Source organism: Temnothorax americanus, unplaced genomic scaffold, assembly GCF_048541705.1.
Source record: "Temnothorax americanus isolate GAGA-0224 unplaced genomic scaffold, ASM4854170v1 Scaffold1, whole genome shotgun sequence".
Taxonomy (NCBI): Eukaryota; Metazoa; Arthropoda; class Insecta; order Hymenoptera; family Formicidae; genus Temnothorax; species Temnothorax americanus.
Genome location: NW_027509230.1, coordinates 7,789,590 through 7,815,935, shown reverse-complemented (window position 1 = coordinate 7,815,935; position 26,346 = coordinate 7,789,590). Strand labels below are relative to the sequence as shown.

General features: G+C 40.5%; 2 protein-coding genes across 8 annotated transcripts in view; one reads left to right on the top strand and one right to left on the bottom strand.

Annotated features, from left to right (window-relative positions):
- LOC143895466 (uncharacterized) overlaps positions 1–26,346 on the top strand; it is a 73,816-nt gene that overhangs the window by 11,012 nt on the left and 36,458 nt on the right. The gene's annotated exons all lie outside the window — the stretch shown is intronic.
- Positions 1,526–26,346, bottom strand: part of LOC143895158 (lachesin) — a 277,423-nt gene continuing 252,602 nt past the window's right edge. For all 7 annotated transcript variants that reach the window (XM_077402333.1, XM_077402181.1, XM_077402257.1 and 4 more), the window contains one exon: positions 1,526–17,159. In XM_077402333.1, coding sequence (XP_077258459.1) covers positions 17,050–17,159 — 110 coding nt within the window. In that variant the 3' untranslated portion in view covers positions 1,526–17,049. The remainder of the gene's footprint in view (positions 17,160–26,346) is intronic.

Here is a 26,346-nt window from a genome sequence, read left to right as displayed (position 1 = left end):
ATCGACGTCATATACTCGTGTAAAAATGCAAATGTATCCGCGTGCTGTTTAGTTGAGTAAACTCCACTTTCAAATGAGAACTATATCACATTAAGTTTCAAAATATTCAAAATAATTTTAACGAAATATACGTATTTAAATAAACGAAGAATGTATCGCTGCACTATAAAGTACTGAATAACATTATTTGCAATAAAATTGCTTTTGCGCACTGTTGATTCTTGATTCCCATCGAATTCATATGTACCGAAGATCGTTAGTTCGATTTCGATGATGTCGCTTTTCAATTCGCGAAAATCACGAGTGAAAATTATATCGTCGGTTTGACCACTGGTTGATTCGCCGTTTATATAGACCGACCCGACCCGGCGCATGATGAAAAACTCGCTATCGACCGCATGCGCTCTCTCTCTCTCTCTCTCTCTCTCTCTCTCTCTCTCTCTCTCTCTCTCTCTCTCTCTCTCTCTCTCTCTCTCTCACGCGCATGCTGCGCGAGACGCGAGAATAATCGAAGTGCCGTAAAGGCGATTGGCAACGATGTCTGGCGCGAGAAGGCGGAAGACGAGTGAATGCCAGTTTCGCTTGAATGCGAAAAAAGCTCAGAGAGCAAGTATAAAGATAGAGGTGGGGGAAGGGGAGGGGAAGTAGGAGATGATATTATTCAGATTCTTGGCAGAAGCCGCCGTTGGGAATATCGCAACCGCTTCAAACCGACCGGCCTCTTTAAGGTTCCCCAGGCTCGTTTCGCGACGACTTCTCAAACGCGGCGCAGTCTCTTGTACGCGGCGAACAAAAAAAAAAGGGAGCAAGTGCGGCGTGATGCGGCTGCGATGCGGAGAGACGGAGATGGGCAGGCGGGTAAAATGCTGTGGAGAGACTGCGGTGATATAGATATATATGAACAGGATCCGTCGCGATTGGGGATGAGTCTTGCGCGACGAGGGAGCTTTCGCTAAGGAGAGACAGTGGCTCCCTATGGTACACAGGAAGCATCCATGAATCTATTACGGCGAAAGCGGAAGACGGTGTATCCGCGATGGATCCGCGCGGCGCGGCGGTCGGCGGATGTATCGCGTCAAATGGAATCGGACGGCTTGATCTGGTTACCAGTGTCGAGTGCCGTGCGAAGGGAGGATTATACGCGATGAAGTCAATAATACGACGTGGCGCTGTGCTTACGTCCGGTGACAAATTTGAAACGTTTATCATAATGTGGACGTAGTCCGTCTATCCATTGCAAAAAATTATATAAATTGATCGGATAAAGGTTGAGTATTTGAACGAAAGTGCTTTCAATCGTATAATTAAAACTGTGCGTTATTTTAGAATCTGTACATCATTCTATACATATAGAAAATTCAGATCTAGGACACTCTATACATAGTGTCCTAGATAGGAATTTTCGATTTGCAACGTACGTCAATCTTGTAACTTACAATTTCGTGCAAAGGAGAGAATTAATTAAAAACATAACGGTATCTGCAGTACAAAAACTTTAGTGTTTATTGTTATATTTGCTCGTTGATTTTGCTTCCTCATAGAGGAAGCTTTGTTTTCGTAAAAAAAATTTTTTTTTAGTTGCTTTTGCCAATGTGTTCAGAATGTTCTAAAACGTCGAAAAATCGCTATTTTAAAAAATGTCGGTATGTGTGTATGTGTGTATGTGTGTATGTGTGTATGTGTGTATGTCTGTGCCAAGTTTACCGAAATTTCTATAACTCCAGAACTGATCAACCAAATCTTAACGAATTGTATATGAAATAGGGGTAGAAAAAAGACTGAAGAATATATAGAATTAATAAAAATTGCTATAATAATTAAGGGGTTCTTTTTGCTTCGTCAAATTTTTTTACTCAAGAATTAGAAAAATAAAAAAAACGGTTTCCAGAAAATTGGTAACAAAAAACTATACACTCATCTATAGTACTCCCCGGAAAATTCTACCCCTATTTCATATACAATTCGTTAAGATTTGGTTAATTAGTTCTGGAGTTATAGAAATTTCGGTAAATTTGGCACATACACACATCAGAGTTGAGAGACCTGTATGTAAGACCGTGATCTTAAGACATCACTTCCTCTATGAGGAAGCCAAGTGCAAATTTCTAATTTGCACTATTTTTTTACTTGTTTTCATTAATAAGATACTGATATGGAAAAGTAACTAAAAGTTATTTTATGACATTGTTTTATAAGTTTACGTTTTGTTAAAAATGTTCAGCTAAATGGAGTTTTTGCACAAACGTACGAAAAACACGAGAATAAAATAAACAATGTAAAATACAATGACAATATAGCGAATTATACGAAATAACAATGAAACAGATATTAACGAGAAAAGAGCATTTGCAAATACTTTTAGCTTTGTGCATTATCACATTTACGTATTAACACCCTGTGATTATTTTTTCATATGAATTATATACACTTAACGACAACGTTGATATTAAAGTAATATGAGATGCACTGTTATTCGAAACTTAATACTATTATTTAATAATCCATATTCAGCATCAATCTCGTATTAGGATAATTAAACATAGCTAAATTTATTACAATTAAAATTCATCAAAAACAAATAGACACATGTGTTTATCGTACATTCGACAAACAAACATACGTGAAAGCTCAAGATCCAACGACGAGCAAAAAAAAAATGAAGTAACAACCGCTGTTAGAAACACAGAATTGATATCGCACGTTACACGTAAAATGCAGTTATCGTTTGCGGTGCAAACTGGCAATTTATTAGCGGAGCATTAAATCGAGAGCGTACACCTAGTACATTTTCACCGTACTCGTGCCTCTCCCCTCGTCTCGTCGGTGTGCCCACTCGTTTTTTTACGTTTCGGCATCACCCTCGCGATCCGGTGCTTCTCCTACCATTTTTATTTGTTCCCCATTCAAAAATTATACGTATCCGCCTGCAAATGAAATATCATATAGCCGGTGCGCAGTGCGCACTCATGGAAAGTGCCTGTGACGATTTAGCACGGGCAGTTTGCCGGCGTAATTAGACTTTATTGCACTCACGGTAAACTGAATTAATTGGAAACGCCTGCGCGCTTTACAGCGCCGATATTCGTGAGATATCGCCGCGATGATTGGACGAATTAAAAGATTGAAAATCTTGCCACGGCGGAAAATATCTCGCGCAAAGCAGAAAAAGAGAGAAATAAAAAAGCGAGCGGCGTCGAGAGTCCTTTTTAAACGGTATATTTTAATATAGGAGAACCAACAAATGCTGGAACCGACGAGAGTATCAAGCGTCAAGCGTCAAGTATTTTTCACTTACTTGTAATTAAGCGTATTTTATACATATATTAAATTTATCTATATATATATATATTATTTTTAATTGTAGTTTATAAAATTATTACTCTAAAAACTACTTTTTTTATATCATGTTGTGTTTAAGTTGTATAAGGATATAGATTAACACAAGAATACATACTTCTCTCCTTTTATTCGTACACTTGATTTTAGATAATTTATCACAATGAGAAAAATATATCAACCATATACGGTGTAACGTGGGTAAAACGTATCTTCTTGAATCGAAAATGTGGTGAAAGGGAGAGCGAGGTTTTTAAATAGTCACGTAACTGGATTTTTATTCTTAATTGACAATATTCTTTCCAAGTAATAAATGAAGGTTTCTTCGCCATTCTGTATTTTACAAGTTAAAACACAATCTATACTTACATATTAAATGTAGTAACATTTAGATTAACACTACGTAGCGAGTGATGATGCACATTAAAAGCGATTTGCAGCTCTCGCATTGTGTGCCTTGCTTCGTTAATCCTATATCGATATAAAGGAGAGGCATTCTGCCATTGGCCTGTAATCGCAATCGTGTTCGCCTTACAACTCTCTTTCGTTCGCCGAATATCGATCAGCAAACTTCAGCACTTTTTTTCAAGGTCTTTGTGATTGAATCGCGTCGAAGTAATTTTAGCATTTTCTCCTTAACTTTATAGTGACATAATTATAGAAAAAAATTTTGTCTTTTCCAACAAAACAAAAAATATATTTTTTCTGTTGATTAAAAATGCGAACTTTTTCATTATACCCATTTAATGAAAATCGCAATGACATCTGATCCGTAATTAAATTAATAATAAAAACGCAAGTATGAGGAGTTAATTAAACGGCTACATTTAGTATAAAGTATATAGTGAGGCTACAAATCTCGTTCACAATTCGCTTCTGTTAGAAGTATGTCAGTGAACATTTTTGCAACAAAACTGTGACAGAGCTGAATGCACACTTCGTACCAGAACATCGTGATATTGCTACTAAAAATGCAAAGTTTTTCAACTACATGGAACTGAATAATAATAGAAATTGAATAGAAGCACTGCGTCAACTGTCGATGAACGAAGTATACCAGTTTATTGCCGTTCGTATGTGATTATATTAAAAAAAAAAACTTTCAAATATTATATTAAAGAATATTTGTGTGGAAATTAAGAAGAAAATGCCTTCGTTTCGAACAAGTGACAAAACGCACGCGTGAAAGTAGTAAAACTTTTGGAAAATTCAGAAAGCAATCGTTTTCTTCGCGTTTTATCTTAAGTGGAAATACGTAGAAGAAGAAGAAGAAGAAGAGAAGATAAACTGTCGCCGCGCGCGAGACCTCTTTTTCCCCTCCCGATAAATGATATTATACCTCCAATGTACGCCATATCGATCTAAAGCGGATTACACCTTCGTTTATGTATATATCTATGTACAGGAACAAAATGAGGACCGCCAGCCGGAACCACAAAAGAAACCGGCCCGGCCAGAAACGACCGATCGCTCTAATATTCTCTTTTAGTCTCTCTAATCGCGTTCAACAGTAACAATTAATAATAATATTATCCGTGCGACGCGGCCGGCTTTTGTGGCGGGCGTGCAACGGGATTTCGCTACGAGATATACGAGACTTACGACGGCGTGATAATTATTGTTTACCCCCTTATACAAGCTGTATAGGTCCTTTGTGTGAGTTTGTCGCTCGCGAGCGTCGTCATTATCAGGCTGTGAGTCGAGTCAGGGCGGCGCAGAGAGGCATCTCGGCGAGGTGTATATTCGCTTCCTCTTTCACTCTTTCTCTCTCTCTCTCTCCGGAGGTCTCCTTTAATATCTTCCACGCTTAAAAAACGTAGAATTTCGCGCTCCACGTAGCTGGAATGTAGTGTATGTTAAGAATTTTTTAACAGCTTATTTTTCTTATTTTCCAATAACAAAGTTCTGCTTCGTAACGAAAGGAATGAAGTATCGAGGTAAAAGCGTTCATAGCAATCACATATCTGTGAATTATGCAACTCAGGATACTTTTATCCTATTCACGACGAGAAATCTTGCGACCATTCTTTATTAATAATTGAATCTCTCGTATCTGAAGGTCAGCAAAGCGGTATGAATTACGTATGTTGCGACGAATATACTTAAGGAACGACATTTCACCCATCAGCAATGTCAGAGAAACAAACGGTTATACAATATTCCGAAGGATCTTGAAATAGTTATTTTATCCGCTTTTTGCTTTATTTATCCCGGGAAATATGTGCGCGGGGATAATTGTATTCTTCTCGAACACACTCGTGTCATTGCGCAAAGATATGCATTCGTGCGTGCTAAAACTTTTTTTGGCACGAAGCGCCGAGTTCGAATCCGCCCTGACTTTTCTAGGACTACAAAATTCAACATTATCGACTAGATCTGGTGAGTAGTCAAGCGCTTCACGCTCGTCCCAAATGAGAAGCATACTGATCCGCTTCTAATTCCGTTACACGTTAATTAATAGCTTTAATTCTATCAACGTTGCGTCCTACGATCGATCTGCTTGCGCATGGACGAAAACACGAAGCGCAAAGACTTACATATTCGAACCGTCTTCGTTCATACGTTCACATATCAGAGTCGCGAAATGTTTTGCGCAATCAAATCAACTTGCATTTACGTGATGGATTTGACAAAGCCTTAATGTCAAGTCAATCGCGTCAGCGTTTGCGAGATTTACATTTCGATCGCGCAATTGCAGCAAATTCGCTGACGGTCATCGATAAAATGTGAATGCGATTTATTTGGAGTTATTCGGATTAAAAATTTCGGTATCGCGGCTTACACCGGCAGATATTTAAACTTTAATTATAAAACTCGTGCGCGCGCGAGCGCGTTACGCTTTCGGAATCGAATTCGATTATAACATGCAGTAATTGTTGAATGTTAATATTGTGATTCCGCCCGGAACGCTTTCGCTAATGCGAATTTCGGTGTAAATTCCGTGTCTGCGATCAATTATTTATATCTTATCACGCGTACGCGGCGCATAATCAACGAGCGCAGTCACGTCGTAGCGTCGAGAGCGCATTCCCATGCACGCATATCCACACACACGCGCACACACACAAGCAAACGCACGCATTATACACACCGACGCGCACTTACGCATACTCATGAATTTGGCACTTATTACGCGATAAATTATGTACATAGATTTATTACTAACTGGGAATGAAAAGCACCTCGAGGAGAAGTGACGTCGCCGGTCGTCGATCGGATCGCCGCACGATCGACGCCGGACGTGTTTTAAAATGCTTTATATACAAGTAACCGAAATGTAGATTTATACATTGAGCTATGTACAGTTGTGTGTGTCTCGCACCCTGCGCGCCGAATTTCTCGTCTCGTTAATCGCCGTGGACACGGGCGCGAGGAAAATCGGTATCTCTCCCCCGATTTTCGTTGCGAGCGTGCAAATTCGGCGCGCCGCGTGATCGCGATTAATATTAAAATTTATAAATCTTTCTCACTTCCTTTGAGCACCGAAAATCGTCTTATCCCATGCAATCCTTACGTAAACACTCGATACAATAATACATTAAAGTATAAGCAATAATACTTTCAACATGTTTCACGATTCGCGTCGCATAGTCGGGCAGTATCTCTACGCGGGATTTTGCCTTCGGCGTATCGTCGCGGAATCGCGCCTTTTGCGGAGAATTCAAGTCGGTGCAGATTAATCCCCTTGCAAAAATGTTCAAGTTCGTTGTTCCGTATTTCATCCCTCTTGTAACATTACGTTTTCCATCTTCCATTTGTTTCGCCTTTGGAGAATTTGCCGTTAGCGGTCTCTCCTTTGATTTATCATGGAATTTACTATGGATTTCCTTCATTTTGACAAAGTATAATTCGTTATTAATATATCATTTCATTGCAATTAATGATATACTCGGTCTACGCGCAAAAGCAACGACGAAAATACTTAAGAAATATCGATAGGATATTTTTGCATTCAGTTAATTCTGATTTAATTTTATATTATTTATTTGGGCCGTGTGTACTCTTAATTTGTGTCAGTCAAGCGAGTCCCGCAACTCAGTAGAAATGATCTACTTAAAATACAACGTCGTCCCGAGATTTACATACGAAAACACGCGGCACGTGATATATGCGAGAGATTACGTTTCCTAAATCCCTAATGATCGTCGCACGGTCCGCCGTTATACTTCGTATACCTATAAACAATGATATTACGGTCGGTTAACATCTCGACCAAAAATCATCCCTTGTATTACACGTACGTAGATATATCTTGTTTTGTAATAAAAATTTACGCGAAAACTCAAGGCATTCTTGGGTTCTCTACGCAGATCTTTAAAATCCGCTCTAGTATACCAGCTTTTCCTTTGACTTTGTCGATATAACGTTAGACAGGTGATTGCAGGAATCCTCGAAATAGTCATCGTCCGCGTCCTCCGCGCTTCCAAAATCTGCGATTAATTGCCATTTACGTAGTGGCATCCACCGCGTCGTGTGACAGCGCCAATAATACTACCGCGTATCAGCATGCGATTTAATATCCGCGACAAAATACCGAGTGCCGCGAAATTTATAGCGGTATTTCCCGATAGTTGTCCGAACGGAATGACTGGGCCGGCCAATTTTGTCGTACCAATCTGGCGATTATGAGGCGCCGCGGGCCGTAAAAGTGTGGACCGCAGCCGTCGGATGGCCCGCGCCTCGTAATTCAGGACAATAGGTATCCACGCGCCGAGTGACGGGGGGAGGGGTTACGGGAGGATGAGAAAGACGGGAACGACGCTAAATCGGGGGTCGGACAATGTTTGGCCGGCTAGGTGGTGCGCGCGGCGCGATAACTGGCAATACTTTCGCGGCCGTCATCCCATTATGAATGGGCCGTGTTAAACGAGGCGGGAAAAGCTCGCAAGTACATCGCAAAGTGATGATACAGGCTGTGTATAACAGGATCCCCCTGTATATATATAACGAAGCCTCTCGCCTCTCTCTCTCTCTCTCTTGCCTTTTCCCACCTCGTCCCGTCTCGCCCTCTCTCTTTCTCTCTCGCGCACGATGTAACTGGCCACTCGGCCACTCCGTTATTTCTCGCCTTCCCTATTGCACCCGCCGGTATTCTACGGTTTTACGTGCGTTGCAAGAGCGCGTATGTTGAAGCAGCACTCTCGTTTGCGTCGCGCGGAAAATAAACACGCATGTGAAAACGGTACACAGATAAAGATCTAGCTTACCCGCAAGGGCGGACGATTCACGCGTGTCGACGTTGAATCTGTTCGACGCTGAAACCGAAAGTATCCGAGTTTCACCGCGATTTAAAATAAATATTTTCTTGAGAAAAAGTTAAGATGACGATAACTCCTGAATCAACCTATGTCTATGTAATTTTTTTATGGTTACATGCTATAATAAACATGATATCAAATAATTAGAGAAAGGAACGCGACATCTTCCAAGATTCAGCAAGGCTTATTCGCGTGAAATCAAAATACACTTCGGAGAGATCGTCGTAGAATGTCTGGGCGAAGAGGAAGACTAAACAAAAGGGGAACAAAATGCAACAGATTGGGTTCGTTTAATGACAACACTTTGGCGTTTCCACCCCTTACGAATGGCTTGCATTAAATGAGGCGGTGAGAGAGCCCGGCAAAGCGAAGACGCGCGCGCCGCGTATAACAGGATTTTCTATCTCGTCCCCTTCCTTTCGCACGCCCTCCCTCTCTGTTATCTCACTGTTATTCTATGATTTTGCGTGCATTGTGCTCGTTGCGGGGAGGGAGTAACATTGCGAAAATACATCACGCGCGTGTTGTACGCCGCAGATAAAAAACCAGCCAGGCAACCAATTTCACGTAGCGGCGTCGTATCATACAACCGGCGCACGTCAGCGAATTTAAGAGGCGTCTGAATCGTAAGAAATTCGGTATAACCGGTCGAGAAAAAACGCTACCGTATCTTGTAGCGATCGCGTGAACACAATAACGCGATATATGGTCCGGTGTATAGTCCAGCAAATACCAATAAATCTGTGCTTACATTTATGACATATATAAAAACAGAACTGTTTTTAAAAGAAAATAAGCACATAAGAAATCTAGCCAGAAATGATTAGTCGAATTGACGTCAATTTAACGTCGATACGTCGAATACAGTTTTATATTTTTGTCATTTCAGACCTCATTATAGTTATTTTCATCTTGAGTAAAATTGTTTTTCGGCCAATTCTACATCGAATCGATGTAAAATCGAAAAGCACAATATACATATAAGTATATATACTGTATTCAATGTAGTGAATTGACTAAAACACAGTAGAAATCTAACAGAAATATTCGCCATTGTTCAATTAACAATAAAATAAAAACATTATGATAGGAACAATTTTTACACAAAATATTAAAAATATCAATCAGTATTCGACATTTACTGACATTGATGTCAAATCGACATTCATTCGATAGATTATTTCTAGCCGGGAAAGCCAGTATGCATATCTATGTATGTTTATAGGTTTTTAAGAATAATATGCTTAAACTGGCTATTTATCGGAATTAATGACCTTTCGTGGATGAAAATGTGAAAATTAAAATTGAATTGATGTATGTAATGTTTGTAAATGCTTTGTAAAATCTTTACGCGTTCATTTACGACGTGAACAGGCAAGTTTTGCGGACTCGCGCAACTATAGCGCGTTTACAGTCAAATTCTCTAATAGCGTCGATAATACGGGGCAAACTTTCGCGTCGGTGCAGTTGATCGTTCTTACATCTCTCGAATCGCGACCGCTTTTCACGCGGAAAATTGCGCGGTCGCGCGACGAACGGAGCCGTTAAAGCAGGGACAAAAGAAAATGAAAACAAAACACCGGCAGATTGAATTCATTTGGAGACAATACTTAGGCGGTCGTAACCCGTTACGGACGGATCGTAGTAAACTGGGCGTGAAATGCTTTGAGAGTGCGGAGAATTGGAATTACATTTTATCGCGCGCGCAGAGCTACGCGAATCGGTATGGAGAATGTCAATCTACTATATATATATACGTACGTATATATATATAACCACGTGTAAAGTAAATTACTCGCGTAAAGATACATTCCACTTTTTACGTCACAGATATACCTATTGATGTTTAATGTCACAAACGGCTCGAATATTGTTGTTTAAATATTTCGAATAATTTTCGAATACCGCGGCGCAAACACATCGGAATAAGAACGATGAGAGAGGGAGGGAGGGAGGGATAAATGGCGCGAAGAGGGTTTTCGCTGAGCGGAACAAATATTACAAGACGCGCGAGTCGTCACGGCAGAAATTACAACGTAAAGGTACTTTTACGTAATGCAGAATAAATGTTTTCGTTGGAACGAAAGGTAAATCTTCGCGGGCGCATTCGGGCAATATCGCAAGGGACGAGCTTTTCTCATGGAAATATAATACATTCCACGTTGTCGCACACTGGATATGACGACAATCGTTTAAGCTACGTTAATAGTACTGGTGCAGAAGCACCGTGCATTGTGGCGAATACAACGGAGATGTTTAAAATAAGCTTCAACATCCCAAGCAGCTGATACAACGAAAAATTATAATATCGTATTAACAGCAGATATAACGATGGTTACTGGCGATTAGATAACAGAGATAGTCGATGAAAATTAATGCCGTTTGACTCGCGATGCACACAATTAATCCGTGCGTCAAGATAATATTTGTTTTGCGCTGTTAAAGCTTGAGTTTTGAATATTATTAATACGGTTACGTAAACGGTTTCTTCCCCGAGATATTTGAGAATTAAAAATACCTCATGCTAATGCCGCGGTATATTAAACCCATTTGTGAACATTACTTTCCTTCCTCATTGCATAATTGCGTAATAAGGAGGTATCCTACAAAGTACATCGTAACGTCCAGCATTCGCTATTGCCTTTCTTCCTTCGTTCTTCGTTCTTTGTCCCAACAGGAAAATGTACGCGGAATAAGCTCTACATTAAGGAAAATAGATTCTAATGTCTATAATTAAAGGGAAATTAGAACATTGCGAACAAGAACGTGATTACATGGACTATGGGAATATAAATTCTGACGTAGAGAACAGAATTAATTTAGCTTTATCAAGTAAAAATCGATAATTAATTTTAAATTCCTCACTATAGCACATGATTACAATATAATTAATAAAAATGGAAATAAAATAGATAATTTTACAATATATTAAAACAAAAACAGAAAAATGTGAATCTCGACGTATTGTCAGGTTTGATGAAACCTGGAAATCAATATTTGAATTTTGTCTGAAAAAATATCGAAGTTTACGTTTTGATTTCCGTTGTTTTATAATATATATATTTAAAAAATCTGTGTTATATTTTTTTTTAAATAACTATATTGTTATTTATGAAAATATAATTATACACTACAATATTGAAAAAAAAGGAAATATGTGAAAATAAATATGCGTTTATTAAAAAAATTCTCTTGCAGCTAACTAGAAATAAAATAACAAAATATTATTTTTCAGTTCATTTTAAGCGTTTTACTTAAATTAAAATATAATTATAATTCCGATTACTTATAAATATCTAACGTATAATCTTAAATTGTAATTAAATCGTAATAAAATTTAATTAAGTCACAGCTGATAATAACTTTTACTCGAATCTAGGGTAAATTGATTCATTTCATTCCATGTTCTTCGTGAGATTTGTATTTTCATATTCACTCCCACTCTGTACTTTTCTTGGAATCTATTTTAGGTATGATTACAAGAAACGCTTCAGTATTGCAAATACAATTAGATATTGTATAGGATTGTATTTTATATAATATGCGTAAAAATACCCCGATGCATTTTTCTCGATTTCTTTTATATTTCGAATTCTTTACGGTTTTGATCGAGCACAGTAGACTCTTTAGAGAAAAATCCGTATACGCAGCAGCTTTTAGAAAATGATCGCACAGCCCCGGGATTTTATTGCCGCCCCTTCTTGGTCGGGCGAGACTCTTTAAAGAAGCGTGTTTTACTGTTGCTATAATGAATACGGATATAAATACCGTTCGAAACGGAAAGCGTACCAAGCTTTCCGATTTAATACTTAACAGCCTCGTAAAATATACCCCGCTTTAAATTTAAGCAGATCCATAACGCAAATTTAAGATGGTCTTAGATTTGAAGGCGTTGCTTTTCTATAAAACGAGATATAGTATTATATATACATATATATATATATATATATATGTATACATGTATTACTTACTATTTATATATTTAAAAAATCAGAAAAAGAGACATAAAATAAAATTTCCATATATAAATATATACAATCTTTAAAAGCATTCGTGATTGAAACAACTTTATCAAATGATGTATGTCTCGAAGGGAGATTATTAAAACTTCCGGGTTGAATTAGGTCATAATTTGTAAAGTGCCAGTCGACGATTTATCCTCCATAAAAAGTAAATGAGTGTGCAAATGAAGGCATCGCGTTTTAACGGCAATTAACTTTTTACACGCTAAAAAAAATAAATCTCAACGGTATATACATCCACGTAGGGGGCGAAACACACGGACACACGCGACTCACTAACGCAAAATGGACCGTTCGCGTCGTGAATTGTTCGTGGAAAAAAAAAATCGTGTTTAACAATATCCAACCTCGTTCGCGCGACGAAACGCGCGGTATGTGCGTCAGGATTGTCGTTTCGTGAACCGTAATACACCGCTCCAAAAACGCGTATTCGGAATGCATACACGGTGCGCGGTTGTTGACAATCGCTGCGGCAAACGTATTGATGTATCGGTAAACCGTCGTATTTTTTGCTTATTTATCAGAATATCGCATCTTCGTGATTAATTTAGCCATCTCCAGGGACGGGCGATCACTTTCTGAAATTTCGAGTTAATATACTATTTTAAAACTTTAATTACTTTTGAAGAATATACCTTCGTTATTAAATACGAAGTTATATTTTAGTGATGACCTGGATTCAAATTTCTTTTAAATATTGAGACGGTAAAATGATCTTTAACCTTTAACCCATAAAGTCATTCAAAATGAAGAATCAGTGAGTTAAGTGTTGCAAGCCAAGATAACTAACGAAAAGCCATTTCTCGTTCAGTTCGAAATAGATCGATTTTTTTTTCGCGAAACTTTAATCCCGCGCTTAAATGATAACTTTCTTTTGAGAAATTTTGGAACTCGAAGAGTGAAACGTCTTTTGACAATCTTAATAAATCGGCGAGTGCACTCTCGATCAAAGCGGTCACTTGTGGCATAACCGCACGGGTCTCAAACTCAAGCTTCATTGGTTAGATCTGGACAGATTCACCCCCCTGGGGTGTGTCTCCCTATAGACCGCGATCGCCGCCGCGCTCGCGGTAATGCGTCGCGCGCGCGTATCGCTCACGATATACAAATATACAATGCATCGGTCGTATATACGTATATGCGCTTATGTGTGCGATACATAATCGTGGAGTGCGTACATAAGCGGGGGAACGCGCGCGCGCGCGCGTGTGTGCAAGTGTAACGACGTCACCGAGCAGTATCTCTGTTACGCCTGGATTGCCGTGGACTGTGGCCGCGCTCACGCATCGCTTAACATAATCCCCCATTCGACCGGGACTACATAGATTACGGAATGATACCTCCGACGGGGCCGCTGTACAATTATATTGCGGTATTGTATATTCCGGCGTCGCGATGCGCGTGAGTTTCGCGCGCATACATTTCCGGCGAGGGATCGAGATAAAAGGGTGGTCAAGGTGTTTCGATATCCAGATGGATGATCTCTACGAGGCAAATCCAGGCGTCCTGTTACTGGAAGCCAAGAGAGAGGAGAGGGCTGGTGCGTTGAGAAAGAAAGATCGGAATGTGCTCTTTCGAAAGAGAGATCAATGGTCCATTCGACAACGAGGATTATATGCAGTAATTTCCCAAAGAAAGAAATATGCCGGTGTTCACATTTATTAGCAGGAAAAGGCTTCTTTTTTTTTATCTTAGGAATTAAGAGTCAGGAACGCGAACGCCCAGTATTCTGTTAAAATACCATCAGGATCGTGCAGCTTCACTATTCACATTCCGTTTTTCCGTGAAGGCATATCCGTCGGCCATACACAGCCGGAGTTTCCGGTTTTAAACTAACACGAGGTTCGGTGCGAAATTTCCGGCCGAAATAATATTTCTCCTGTGTATCAATCTCGTCTTAAACTTATTATGTTCCATTTAAATGTGAACGTAATTAATGGCGTCTGTTCAGAAAATATTGTAATTTATAACTGCTTCAGACATAATTGTCAAGTAAACAAATTCACTATATGTATCATCAAAATTTACTTGGAAACGTATATTAAATATAAAATTTTTATCTTAAATGGCTCTGGCATGAAAGAGCTAATAACGATAGCTAGTATAACAATTAGCATAAAGTACTGGCAGAACACTGAGATTTTGATATGTACAATGGCGCGTGTAAAGAGTAATGAATGGGAAGAGCGGAAGGCAATTAACTGCCGCGGAGACTTTTCCGCCGGAGAGAAATGCTACTACGCGCTTCACACATTCATTTCTTTATACATAAAGTAATTTAATTTTGCACTCGTATATTAATTCAATTCCGACCTATTGTTCCTGCGATAGAAATCGTGCGCTTCGAGCGCGTTTGTAATTGCATAAAACGATTCTACTGTACCAATAATCGAGATCGTTTCGTTAACGAGCGCATACAGTTACGGCGCCGCGGCGGCCAGATGAGACTCATAATTTTCAGGTAATCAAAAGGAATCATATAAATCGCGACTTGCAATTTCAGTCTCTTCAAAGTTTATATACACGCTGGAGTTATCTTACGTTGTAATTTTTATTGGAATCAGTCCTGTACGCGGCATCTGTATTAAGTGACGGCAGTGGAAATCGTTACGGATATATTGACGTTGAGAACGAAAGAGTTTCATAGAACATTTAATTGGCGAATAATAACCGTTCCGACGTACGTGATAATTAAAAATTGCCAATAGCGTTTTAACGACACAAAATACATATATACGTGCACTTAATTAAACGAAGAGGACATTTAATGAATATAGGGTATTCGTAAATTTTCACGAGGCAATAATATATCACCTCGACGGATCGGACATTCAAAAGTTGATATAAATTTTATCGGACAATAATGTTCCCTGATCTGCAATAAATTTAATTTTGGTCCATATATAACTGACAACCTGCGCGCAATAAAATTCGCGCAAAAGCAGCGCTCCGCTTCTTGTCATTTGTGTTACCGTAAAAAAGTCTGCACTTTTATAAAATGTCTGTGTGCTGTTTTTAGGCCACGCATTGTAATGCGTGACATCTACATATTTATTCGGGCGTACGCAGCGCGATTGAGATATATTTCAATCCTGACGCGCGGGATTTCACCTCGTAATTCCAGTTATAATTTTATTAGAGTTTTTAGTGAATTTTTGTCAAAGGCATGTGGGATTACCGATAGGTTTTTTTTTTCACGGTCCATGAAAAATTCTCGATGACTCTTATGTCATTGTCGCGCTTGCGAAGAGTCGTGATCACGCCCCCGCTATTTTTCACGTGCCGAGGCATTAATCAAATTCCCCTCAGTTCTCTGGAGAGATCTCTCGGACGACCCCTCATTGGTCTCGAGATGCGTCGTATTTACACGTAAATCCACACACGTCGAGGAAACGCACAATTCTTTTGTTTGATCACTAAGTTTATTATCCTTCTTTTATTTTTACACATTACGGAACAAACGATCCTTGAGTATAGACAGAAAAAAATATTTATCTGATTTTATTCGACACAATCTCGTAGCATGTCTTAAAAACAGATATTAAAGCAAATATATGGTTAAAGCAACCTCCACGGTCTTCGAATTGTATCACATGTGACGCACGTATAGTACTGTATATTAATCATATAAAAAAGTATTTCGTGGAATCACAAAAGCTGTCAGGGAAGATATGGCGTTATACAACTCAATAAGTGAAATTTATTCGAATATTATCTCAGCTTTGTTTAAAATTATCTCGAATACTTTCAAATTTATCCGCGGCGCGTCGCGATACATTAATAGTTAGGACTTATTGGTATCGCGGCTTATCGATTAATATACATAGGCATCGCCCCGGCGCTCTTTCTAGCTGTCCGTTTAAATTTTAAACTCTGCTGTAGCTGAGACCGAGTACGGAGCACAGTAGCTTATCGATCCCGCGCGTGTGAAAACGATTTCATAAAGAATTGTACGACGTCCATAACGAAGAACAGACTTTATCGAGCACAGCCAGGATATTTCAGCGTATCATCTGCGAGAGGAAATCTCCGTTTAATAAGAATAAAATTATTTAATACTTCGCTGTCGTTGTGAAAATCTCTCAATCCGATTCGCGACGATCGGCCAATTCGATCGACGAGCGGTAAAGCAAAATCGGAATCCATTTCAGATCGGGATAGATTAATGTCCGTCGGTCGTAAACCAGTTACCCGTTGACCAGTTACCCGTTACCAGAGTTCGCGAGCACATTTCCTGTCCATCAGTGCTCCATTAATCCGTGCGCTCGACGCGGCTCCGCAAAAAGCGCGCTCCCCACGAAAGATACGCGACGATATATTTTAGGGAACCAGCGTTCCCCCCCGGTCCCTCTCTTCGCGCGTCGTCGACGACCCTTTTTCCTCGCGGGTAAGCGGCGCGACGACGGTGGTTCCTTTTCTTTGCGACGGACGTCTTAATTCGCTGTCTGCGGTACGTACGGGGGCATGTAGGGCCCCGTGAGAATGTACTGCACCGCCACGACCATCAACTGCGGCGCACTCCATCTGATGATGTATGCGCTTCCTGAAACAGAAATGCATTTCGCGTGTTACTCGGCGCCGTTATGCACGAGGCTTCTACGTGCGCGAGTTTATATGTATGTACAAGGTGACCCAGGTGCGCCGCGGTTCCTTTTACATGAAGTGTCTTGGATTAATGCGGAGTTCATATTTTCTTAACCATCAGGGGCTTCTTGGTTCAATAGCTCTCCGATTGTACGTAAAAATTTATGACTTCCGACTGAGTCGAGTTTTTTTAGTGCCGCTTATTTCAGGATATCGTTTTGTAAAAAAAAAAAAAGATAAAAAGAACTGTCCTCAAATCGCCATGAAATTCATGGCACCGTGATAGGGGCATCTTGCGAAAACGCACCCTGTATATATTAGATGATCCACCTGAGGCTGCCACCATTCTTCTTCACGCAAAGAGGAACGTGGGTGGGGTCCCTATGGAAATGCCGTTTCGACCGTTTAACGCCCACGCCGCTTCTACGTTTCTTTTCGCCTATATCTACTTTAACTCGAGAAACCCCTCCGAGCTTTTTACATCATTTTTCAAAACAGTATACCTTTCTTTATTGCAATTTTCGTGTGACAGAAATGTTTCTGCTTTCCGCGATTCAATATGAATTTCTGATGAGAAACTCCGCTTCCTGTCGAATTGGGAATCGCCAATATTCTTTATTGATCGTTCCATTTTTGCCATTCGGAGGTTTCAATATAACGACACCTTCGGAGATCTATAATTCTATGACTAAAAGATGACGAAAGGAATTTTTTAGTACATCGATACCCGGTTTTTAACATACTGACGCGTACAGAGAGCAGGGGTGGTGCCGGAATACTGAATAATAATGATAAAGTCAATATCTGCTCGTTTAAACTTTTACTGATATTATAAGCTCTTTTAATTTAAAACATTTTTAAAAGCTCATAACACATACGCGCTGTATAAATCGATGAAACTGATATAATGCGGTAATATAAAAAGTTTGACGATAATATCTCTATAGTACCGATATATATTTAAAAATCCCAATGAATTATTCATCTGTGTTAGAAGTGCGTTATTATTAAGACGTTTTGTCGTCAAGTCAACAAGTCATCTAACTTTACTTCCATTTTAAAATTGACCGAACGAAAATGACATTCGCGCAAACACATCGTACCGAGCGCTTGCAAAATATGTTGGTAGAATACGCCGGTGTCACTCGCCATGTACGATTTGCATATCTCCCTCTACGTTCATTTACATGCTGATCGCACGAAAAGACTGTGTTTCTCGCTCCCATAATATCACAATATTAACGCTTCGTGCACATTTTAACGCGATACGGAAAGCGTATATAACGCCATATCGCGGAATCGCTTGAAAACGCGCTTGTAAAATATTTTCAAGACGCTCGAATCTACGACGTTAATTTCTCGGGGAGTGCGATCAGACTGTAAAATAACGAGCAATTGCGAAGGCGTACTATTAAGGTGGTGAATAATTTATACCGTGAACGCTCGGGAAATCAGTAGGGCGTCGCTAATAGCTCGCAGTTCCCGAGGGAGCTTACGATTAATCTGATTAATCAGCTCGATATGTGTCGATAATTAATCACACGCTACATAGGATTAGATGTTTAGGTTAGATATTTTTAATGCATAGGCCTTCTTGACAAACAAAGTATAATCTGTACCTTTTCTTTCTCATGCAATATTCGAACGTTTATCTTTCGGTTATTAAATTGATGACCCCCAAAACAATCTCCTTTCGATGTGCATTACATATTCTGTAAAGAGCAGATCAAAGCATTGAAATCTCTCATTAAAGTATACGGCCCAGATATCCATCTTGATCCTACGCATATATTTTCTTTCAACCTGTTACATTCCATAAATTTGACTTACGCATCACTTACAAGGTGAACGGCTGGCTTAATCTCTTTTTCCAGAATTCTGACCGTTCTACAAAGCTCGTTATCTCGGTAATTACATGCGGGTAGGTTAAACGGCGGCTAGAAATTGGCCGTGCAAAACTTTAAATCCCGTTTAGAAATTTCACGGTCTATATTTTCGCGATACCTTTCGACCGGATCGACGCGCGCGTGTGCGAGTTCGTGAGAGAAAACTGTATGCAGCTTGACTCGGCGCGCGCGTTGCGAAAAGCGACATGGGACGAGCGACGCGCGGGGAAAGGAGAGAGGGTGGGTCGAAGGCTTCTGGATAAGCGAGAGAGACCGGAGTTTCTAGCGGAACTTTTCGTCTCAAAATCCCCCGGGTGTGTCTCGAGTGCCATCCCTGATCCTGGCCTCAGCCAAGCGAAACTACAGCGGAGAGATCTCTTTGCTTTTTCGATAGACATGCGCCATCGGGATGCACCGATGCGTTCGTCGGAATATTGCGAAGCGCTATCCGGGATTATCCGAGAGATCCCTTCCGAATTCCAGACATAATTCTCGCGCGATTAATTATTAAGAATCGTCCAGAATCTCCGGCGTGGCGTTTCCAGCTTTAACGTTCCTATTGGATCAAAAAATGTCTTTTAAATTAATTATAATTATAAAAGAGAAAAATGTGAGTTTCATTGCTTGTGATCTTCTTTCTTCTCTAAACCTCACAGAGTTAGAAATAACCACATAGATTAAACAAAGACGAAACACTTTTAAACATCATAAAGCAAAGATCATATCAATTATATATCTAAAAATATAAACGTAATTCAATATTAATGTGTCTAAGAATGTCAACTTAATTAAATATCAATGTGTCTAAGAATATAGGTAAACGTAATTCAATATCAACGTATCTAAGAATATGAACGTAATTCAATTTCCACATGTCTAAGGAATGTATAAAGGTAATTCGCGAGGAGAGCCGATTTATCATTCACATATCACATTCTGTGTTCATAACGATTCCAATTTTGGCGAATCGCTTCGAGTCAAATCAAATTTTACGACAAGATATCGTGGAATACACATGAGCACATCGTATAAATAAAACAACACATGACGCACAAAATGTATTTTACGATATCTGTCTCAGCTGTCTCTGCGCAATATCGACAAAAGTTTTTCCTCAACTAGTGCTCACGCATTTATTCACAGCGAGTATCAGCCACTGTCGCACGTATTGCGTTCTCATACCAGGATTCCCAAGTCAATGATCGTTTCTTCGAAGCAGCCGGTGGATAATCTCAAATTGGCCACGGAAAAAGAAAAGAGCGGAAAAGACGTGTCCATCTCTTTTCCTCCCGAATGTTTCCATAAGATTTTATTTACGTTGCGGTCCCTGATTTATCGTCGATCCGGCTCACGCATTCGCGTTCGCGTTCGCGCCACTATATTTTCCCGTACGAATCCGTATACGGAAGTGTATACCGGGAAATATATCGGTCGTTCCAGCGTATACCGTAGATGCAACGTAGGGGGTGGGCGGAGGGTGCCGCCTGCAGGCTTCTATCGTGGACACGGGGCGGTATAACAGATTACTCCCTATCACGTCCAATATGTCAAGCCGCGCGGACGACGAGGAGTCAAGCATTATATTGCAAAATAAAATGGCTCGCGTGTGCAGGCGTCCCGGTGCATACACACCACATCGCTACCCCGATCCTCGATCCCCGGACATGAAATATCGCGGTGCGCCGCGCCGGTCGGGAACATGATATGTGCGTATTATTGGCACTATTGTCGAAGAATTATAAATTTTTTTTGAGCGCTGTGCACGGATACTCGCCGTCGAGGGCAAAACAAGGTGGGGGCGCTGCGCAAATCGCGCACCACTCGGCTGGCCGTAACCGCAGTCGATAGCGTAATCCCGAAGATTTGACTAAATCCAAGGGTGAGCGCGGCGCGCGCGATATTGACAGGTGTCGTAAGCCCGAGCAAAGACATGGAATATCTTAAGCGATATGTTTTCGGTTATATAAGGTTCATCGGAGTGAGACGCTATCTGTCGTGCTATCGTTCATCGGAAAAATTCACTTCGACGTAAATGCCGAAGTAATAATAGAGCGCTACCGTTTTCATTCAGATTGAACAGGTTAACCGTTTCTCGGTGTACAATATTAAAACGTGACGTTTCGACATTCGACACAATGTTGTAGAATATATTCCTGTAATAAATAAACAGTTACGCTCTCGCACGTTGTCAAAAGTATCGTTCCACTCGCCGTAAAATATCGTCCTGTCATAGCTTAATGTTAACAAATATTTATATTCACGGTGTTACAGGAACGCGAACATTGTAGCACGCGGGCGAAATGTTTCCGCCTATAAGTAAACGCCTTTCGTCATTCCGCATCGTTAGCTTCGCGCGCCGCGCCTTCACACGCTGCCGCGTTATCAATCTATTTTCCTCGGCGCCGCTGTCGCGCCATCAGCTTTAAAAGACGTGTCGGGGAGCCGGTATAACGTTTGACGGGGCGCGGAAATGAGGTCGAAAGGAATAAGGGGGTTATTGAGTTAGCGGTGTATATCGCGCTGCGAAGAACTTCCCGTGAAGTGCTGTGATAGTCTCGGCACACGGAATTTGCGACAGTTAAAGTTGTCGCCGACGTGGCCCATTTTCGGGACGGCCCGTATCCACACGGCGCATTTCCGAACTCGAAAGTAAAGATCGTAAAATGAATTTTATCGAAAAAAAAAAGTTTATGCCTCAAGGCTATCGGTAACGTTAAAAATGATTGAGTGCCAGTTACTCTGACGCTTACGACGCATCAAATACGCGTTGATTACACATTTGATTATTATTTCTTCATTTTATTGCTTTCTGAAAGGCACGATTATACTTTCGAACAATAACAAATTGTAATTCATCGAATAAACGAACAAGCCGCATCAACGGTGAATAGCAATGACAATGAATTAACAAACGGAAAACAGGCAGCATCAATTTTCAATTTAATCACGAGCCATTAAATTAATAACGTTATCTGACGATGATGAAATTGCCCGTGGGACCGAGTCGAGTTTCCGCAAAACGGTATACTCTCGAGCTCGAGCGATCGCCGAACGCGGCGAACGAGACAAATTCACTCGTTGCAGATTAAGACTGAGATACGTCGGGTGTTACGTATACAATCGACGATACACGGCAACGTCTTTGTCTCCACGGCTGCTCGAGATCAAGATATATTCGGGCCCGCTTCTTCGTCTTTTCGCTTTCCGCATATCCCCCAAGATGTCTTTAGTCTTTTCCCCCGTGGCGCCGTTGTTCCTCCTCACGTATCAACCGCGCATTCATTTATCAACCCGAAACCTTGTCGTCCCCTTCGTCCGCATGCGGGTGTGTATACGTTTGTACAGCCCGGGTCTAAAGACGGCATTTGTATGTGGGCCGGTTAAGTTCGACCCTATACACGCGGAGGTTAAGACCATTTGCGTCTTGGGAAATCGGAGTGAAGATACTCGACGGTTCTGTCGACTGACCCTCCTACAACGGGAACAAATTACCGGAAAGTATAGAGCGGCGTTATTTTCGGCGTATTGGTGAAAGGAAGATATATGATGATGGAGTAACAATAATTGCTAAAAAAGTTACTATATAGATATAAAAAATACTTGATATATAAATTTAATAGTGACGTATATATTTTAATCAAACGATATATTTTGTAATATCAGTTGATATTTTATTATAACAATATTGTTGTTTATCGGCAACGATAGAACACTCGGGAAGATTATAAAATACAGAGACAAATTGTTAATCCGTTCAGTAGTTGATCCACATTTCAAATGTGTTATCGGTTTTTCGTTCATTGCAATTTTTGTCCCGATTTTCATGCTGCCGCACAACGTTTCGATGTTCGCATTTTGCTTGTGGCCACTTTGCCTTTGCGCACGCAGGTAAATCCAATAATATCGTTACGATTAATCCAACGTGACAGAAGCAATGTAACTAAATTTTGCCCAAAACGTCATGCAGCTTCGTTGAAAAAAATATCGCTGCAAGAACCCGCGTGTGGCTGCGCTCGAAAACTTCACTCGGGTGCACACCAGCGTCGTTCTGTCCTCGTTCAACTTTTAGTAAATAACAAAGATAGAATGACGCGGTGTGCACCCGAGTAAAGTTTTCGAACGCAGCCTGTGTCGTATGGTCGGTGCGCGACTTCATTACACGTGTGAGGTGTGCCTTAGTGACGGGAGATTAGTTTTCTGACATTTCGGATATATCAGCGCAAACGACGCGATATGTCCGATGCGACAACGCATCCGGGACCGCAATTGTGCCTTAACAAATTTTATTCGTGATAATTTGTGACAAGGAAGACTAATATCTTGCGCTCGTGCGTCGGCCGCACGTTCATTTGTCACGCGCAACGCGACCGTACGAGTAACTAAGTGTGGCATTTGTGCAGCATAAACGGCCCATTATGATTAGATGAGAGAGAGAGAGAGAGAGAGAGAGAGAGAGAGAGAACGAACAAATGTTTCTACCTGTTAAATAGCTATTCTTGGACGAACTCGGACCGTTCCGCGTTGTCTGAATAATTCCATGCAGTTTATTAGCGAATTGTGAATAGATACTCCACGTTCCTGTATGTATTTCTCCTTCGGAATGTTTTTGGAATGTTCGTTCTCCCGTGAGAACTAAATCGTTCAAATCTGATATTTATGTTATATCTTGAGTACAATGTATTTTCGCTCAAATATTGGTTTATAAGTTTTTGTCACAAATTTGAAAAAACTCAGATTTAATAATTCTAATTTTCAAATTTCGCAAACCTGTAAATATTGTACTTGTTTTACCTGTTAAAAACCAGTACTATGTCACGACTCATGCCAGTACAGATTCATCGGGCCGATAAAAATATTTTCCTTTTCCTCAGGTATTATACCCACGCACCCTTCGTGTAATTCGGTCGCGTGTCAAGAATCGGCAGACGACGCCTATCGTCGTGTTCACTAGGCGAGTCAATAAGGCGAGCCAGAAGCCGGAAAATTTTACGACGGCATTTTCTCGTTCTTGATTACCACTTTGACGCCGGAAAAAAAGAAGACCCTGCCGCGGAAAAGCGTTTTTCCGCCTTGTTGAGAGCAAACTGCGGAGGCAGAGCGCGGTGGAGGAGAAGGAATATGCGGACGAGCCGGGTAACCTAAGAGAAGGGTAAATCATCGTCGCATGTATGTTTCTACGCTCGCTTCACGTTGCGATTATTCACAAAGTGCACTTAGCTCGAGACGAACGGACGATAGAACGAGCAGTCCCGGCACTTTTGTATACTACTCGACTGCTTCTAGAAGGCTAAACGTCGACGTATTATTTTTACGTGTAAGGCACGATAGTATAGTGCATATATATCTATGTACAAACTGAAAAAATATTTTTTCTTATTTTATCCACAGTTTTTCGATATTTTATTATTTCGTTTTTACTATTTATTCATGTGAAAAGAGGTTTCTCGCGAATTCTAGAATTCTTTTCTAAAAAGGACTTTAATTGAATAAACAGATGTCATTTTTCAAAGAACGTCCAGAGTACACAAATTATGACAAATTATGTTCTTATAACGAGGAGAGATCTGTTATACAGCAAGAAGAACTAGAATTTAAAAAAATCAAATTGAAAACTTGCGGTGTACTGGTTTTATTTACATTGGATAATTTTTTTTACGCAATTAAAAATATCTTACCTACGAATAATAAATTAGGCAATTTGCAAAATTTATACCAAGATGCGAATCGATGCAACGGCGACCTGAAGATACGTTTCATCCTCGCTGCGCATTACCCTGATACGTGCTTACAAACTTGTGACGGCATGTAACAAAATTTGCTTCCTCGTTTCTTCAAGCGGACGACTCGGCTCGTTTGCCGTTACGCTCTCGTTGCTGTATACCGCGTAATTCTTGTTTGATGCGGAAATGCGATCCTTCAGTGAAGGCCGCTCGAAACCGCTCGGTTGCGTCGTGCATTGCATACGCGCTGCGCAAATATGCGAGAGCGCATTATGACCGTTGATACTAGCGGTAGTATCAATCCTCTCCCTTTCCCTCCCTCTCCTTTCCCCTTCCTCCCCCCTTTCTCTCTCTCTCTCTCTCTCTCTCTCTCTCTCTCTCTCTCTCTCTCTCTCTCTCTCTCTCTCTCTCTCTCTCTCTCTCTCTCTCTCTCTCTCTCTCTCTCTCTCTCTCTCTCTCTCTCTATCTATCTCTATCTCTTTTCGCGCGCTTCCTATCCTTCTGACTATAATATCCCGTGCACTCCGAATGCCATTCTAATTAGTTATGAAATTCCGCCCACGAACGATGTAAGATACAAGGATATAGTTACGCAGCGATAATGGAGCGAATAGCCAAATAGTTTAAGCACCTGCTTTAAGATCTCATCTATCTTTCACTCCTGAATGTGACGTTGGCATATCTCCGAATAGTTTCAGCCTTATAAAGCACTGATTTGCTATTAGATAAATTCTTAGAATCGTATTTAATTTATACTAATTATCAATTTATCGCCCGGCGCTTACTGCTATCTCTCACAGTAGATAATGACACGATATGGTCAGTCATTGGAAACTGTTATGTACTGGTATCGGCATTTGGCATTTCTTCATAGTATTATCGCGCATTTCTCGTAGATAATTATATTCAAACTTTATACTTCGCTTGTATCCCACATCTTCAAACATAATCACGAGATATTTGATTTAAAAATAGCTAGCTAAAATAAATATGCCTGTAATATTCATGACAACATTGTGATTATCATAATCATTTTATCACATATATCTCCTAAATAATTTAATTGATTAATTGCCGTTATTTGTTAATCAACTGGCGAAAAGGGGCTGTTATTAATACAGTAAACAGTAACGAAAAAATAGTTCATAGATCACGTATAGCTTCCTCACGGGCTTGTTTAATCGCCACGCCGCGCATGTTTCGATTGCACTTTGCACTCGAATGCAAGTGGATGCGGACGCGCGATCTTAACGCCTCGGCAAGAGCTTTATTACGGCAACAAAGATTTATTATCGTAACGAACGTCGACAGCGTCGTAATCCTTAACGAGCCGCATTTATAATGCGGTGGTTCGACCGCCGCTTCGGCAATCGGCCACCGTGGAATGAACAACGTTGGTGCAAACCACGCCGCTGTTGCAGCAATCATCGACGGTGCAACGATGACTGGGCGTGAGTTCGACGCGCTATATATATGCAACGGCGATGCCGAGGGTAATGTAGCGTAATGCTTCACCGCTCGCGAGAGTTATTGTAATCGA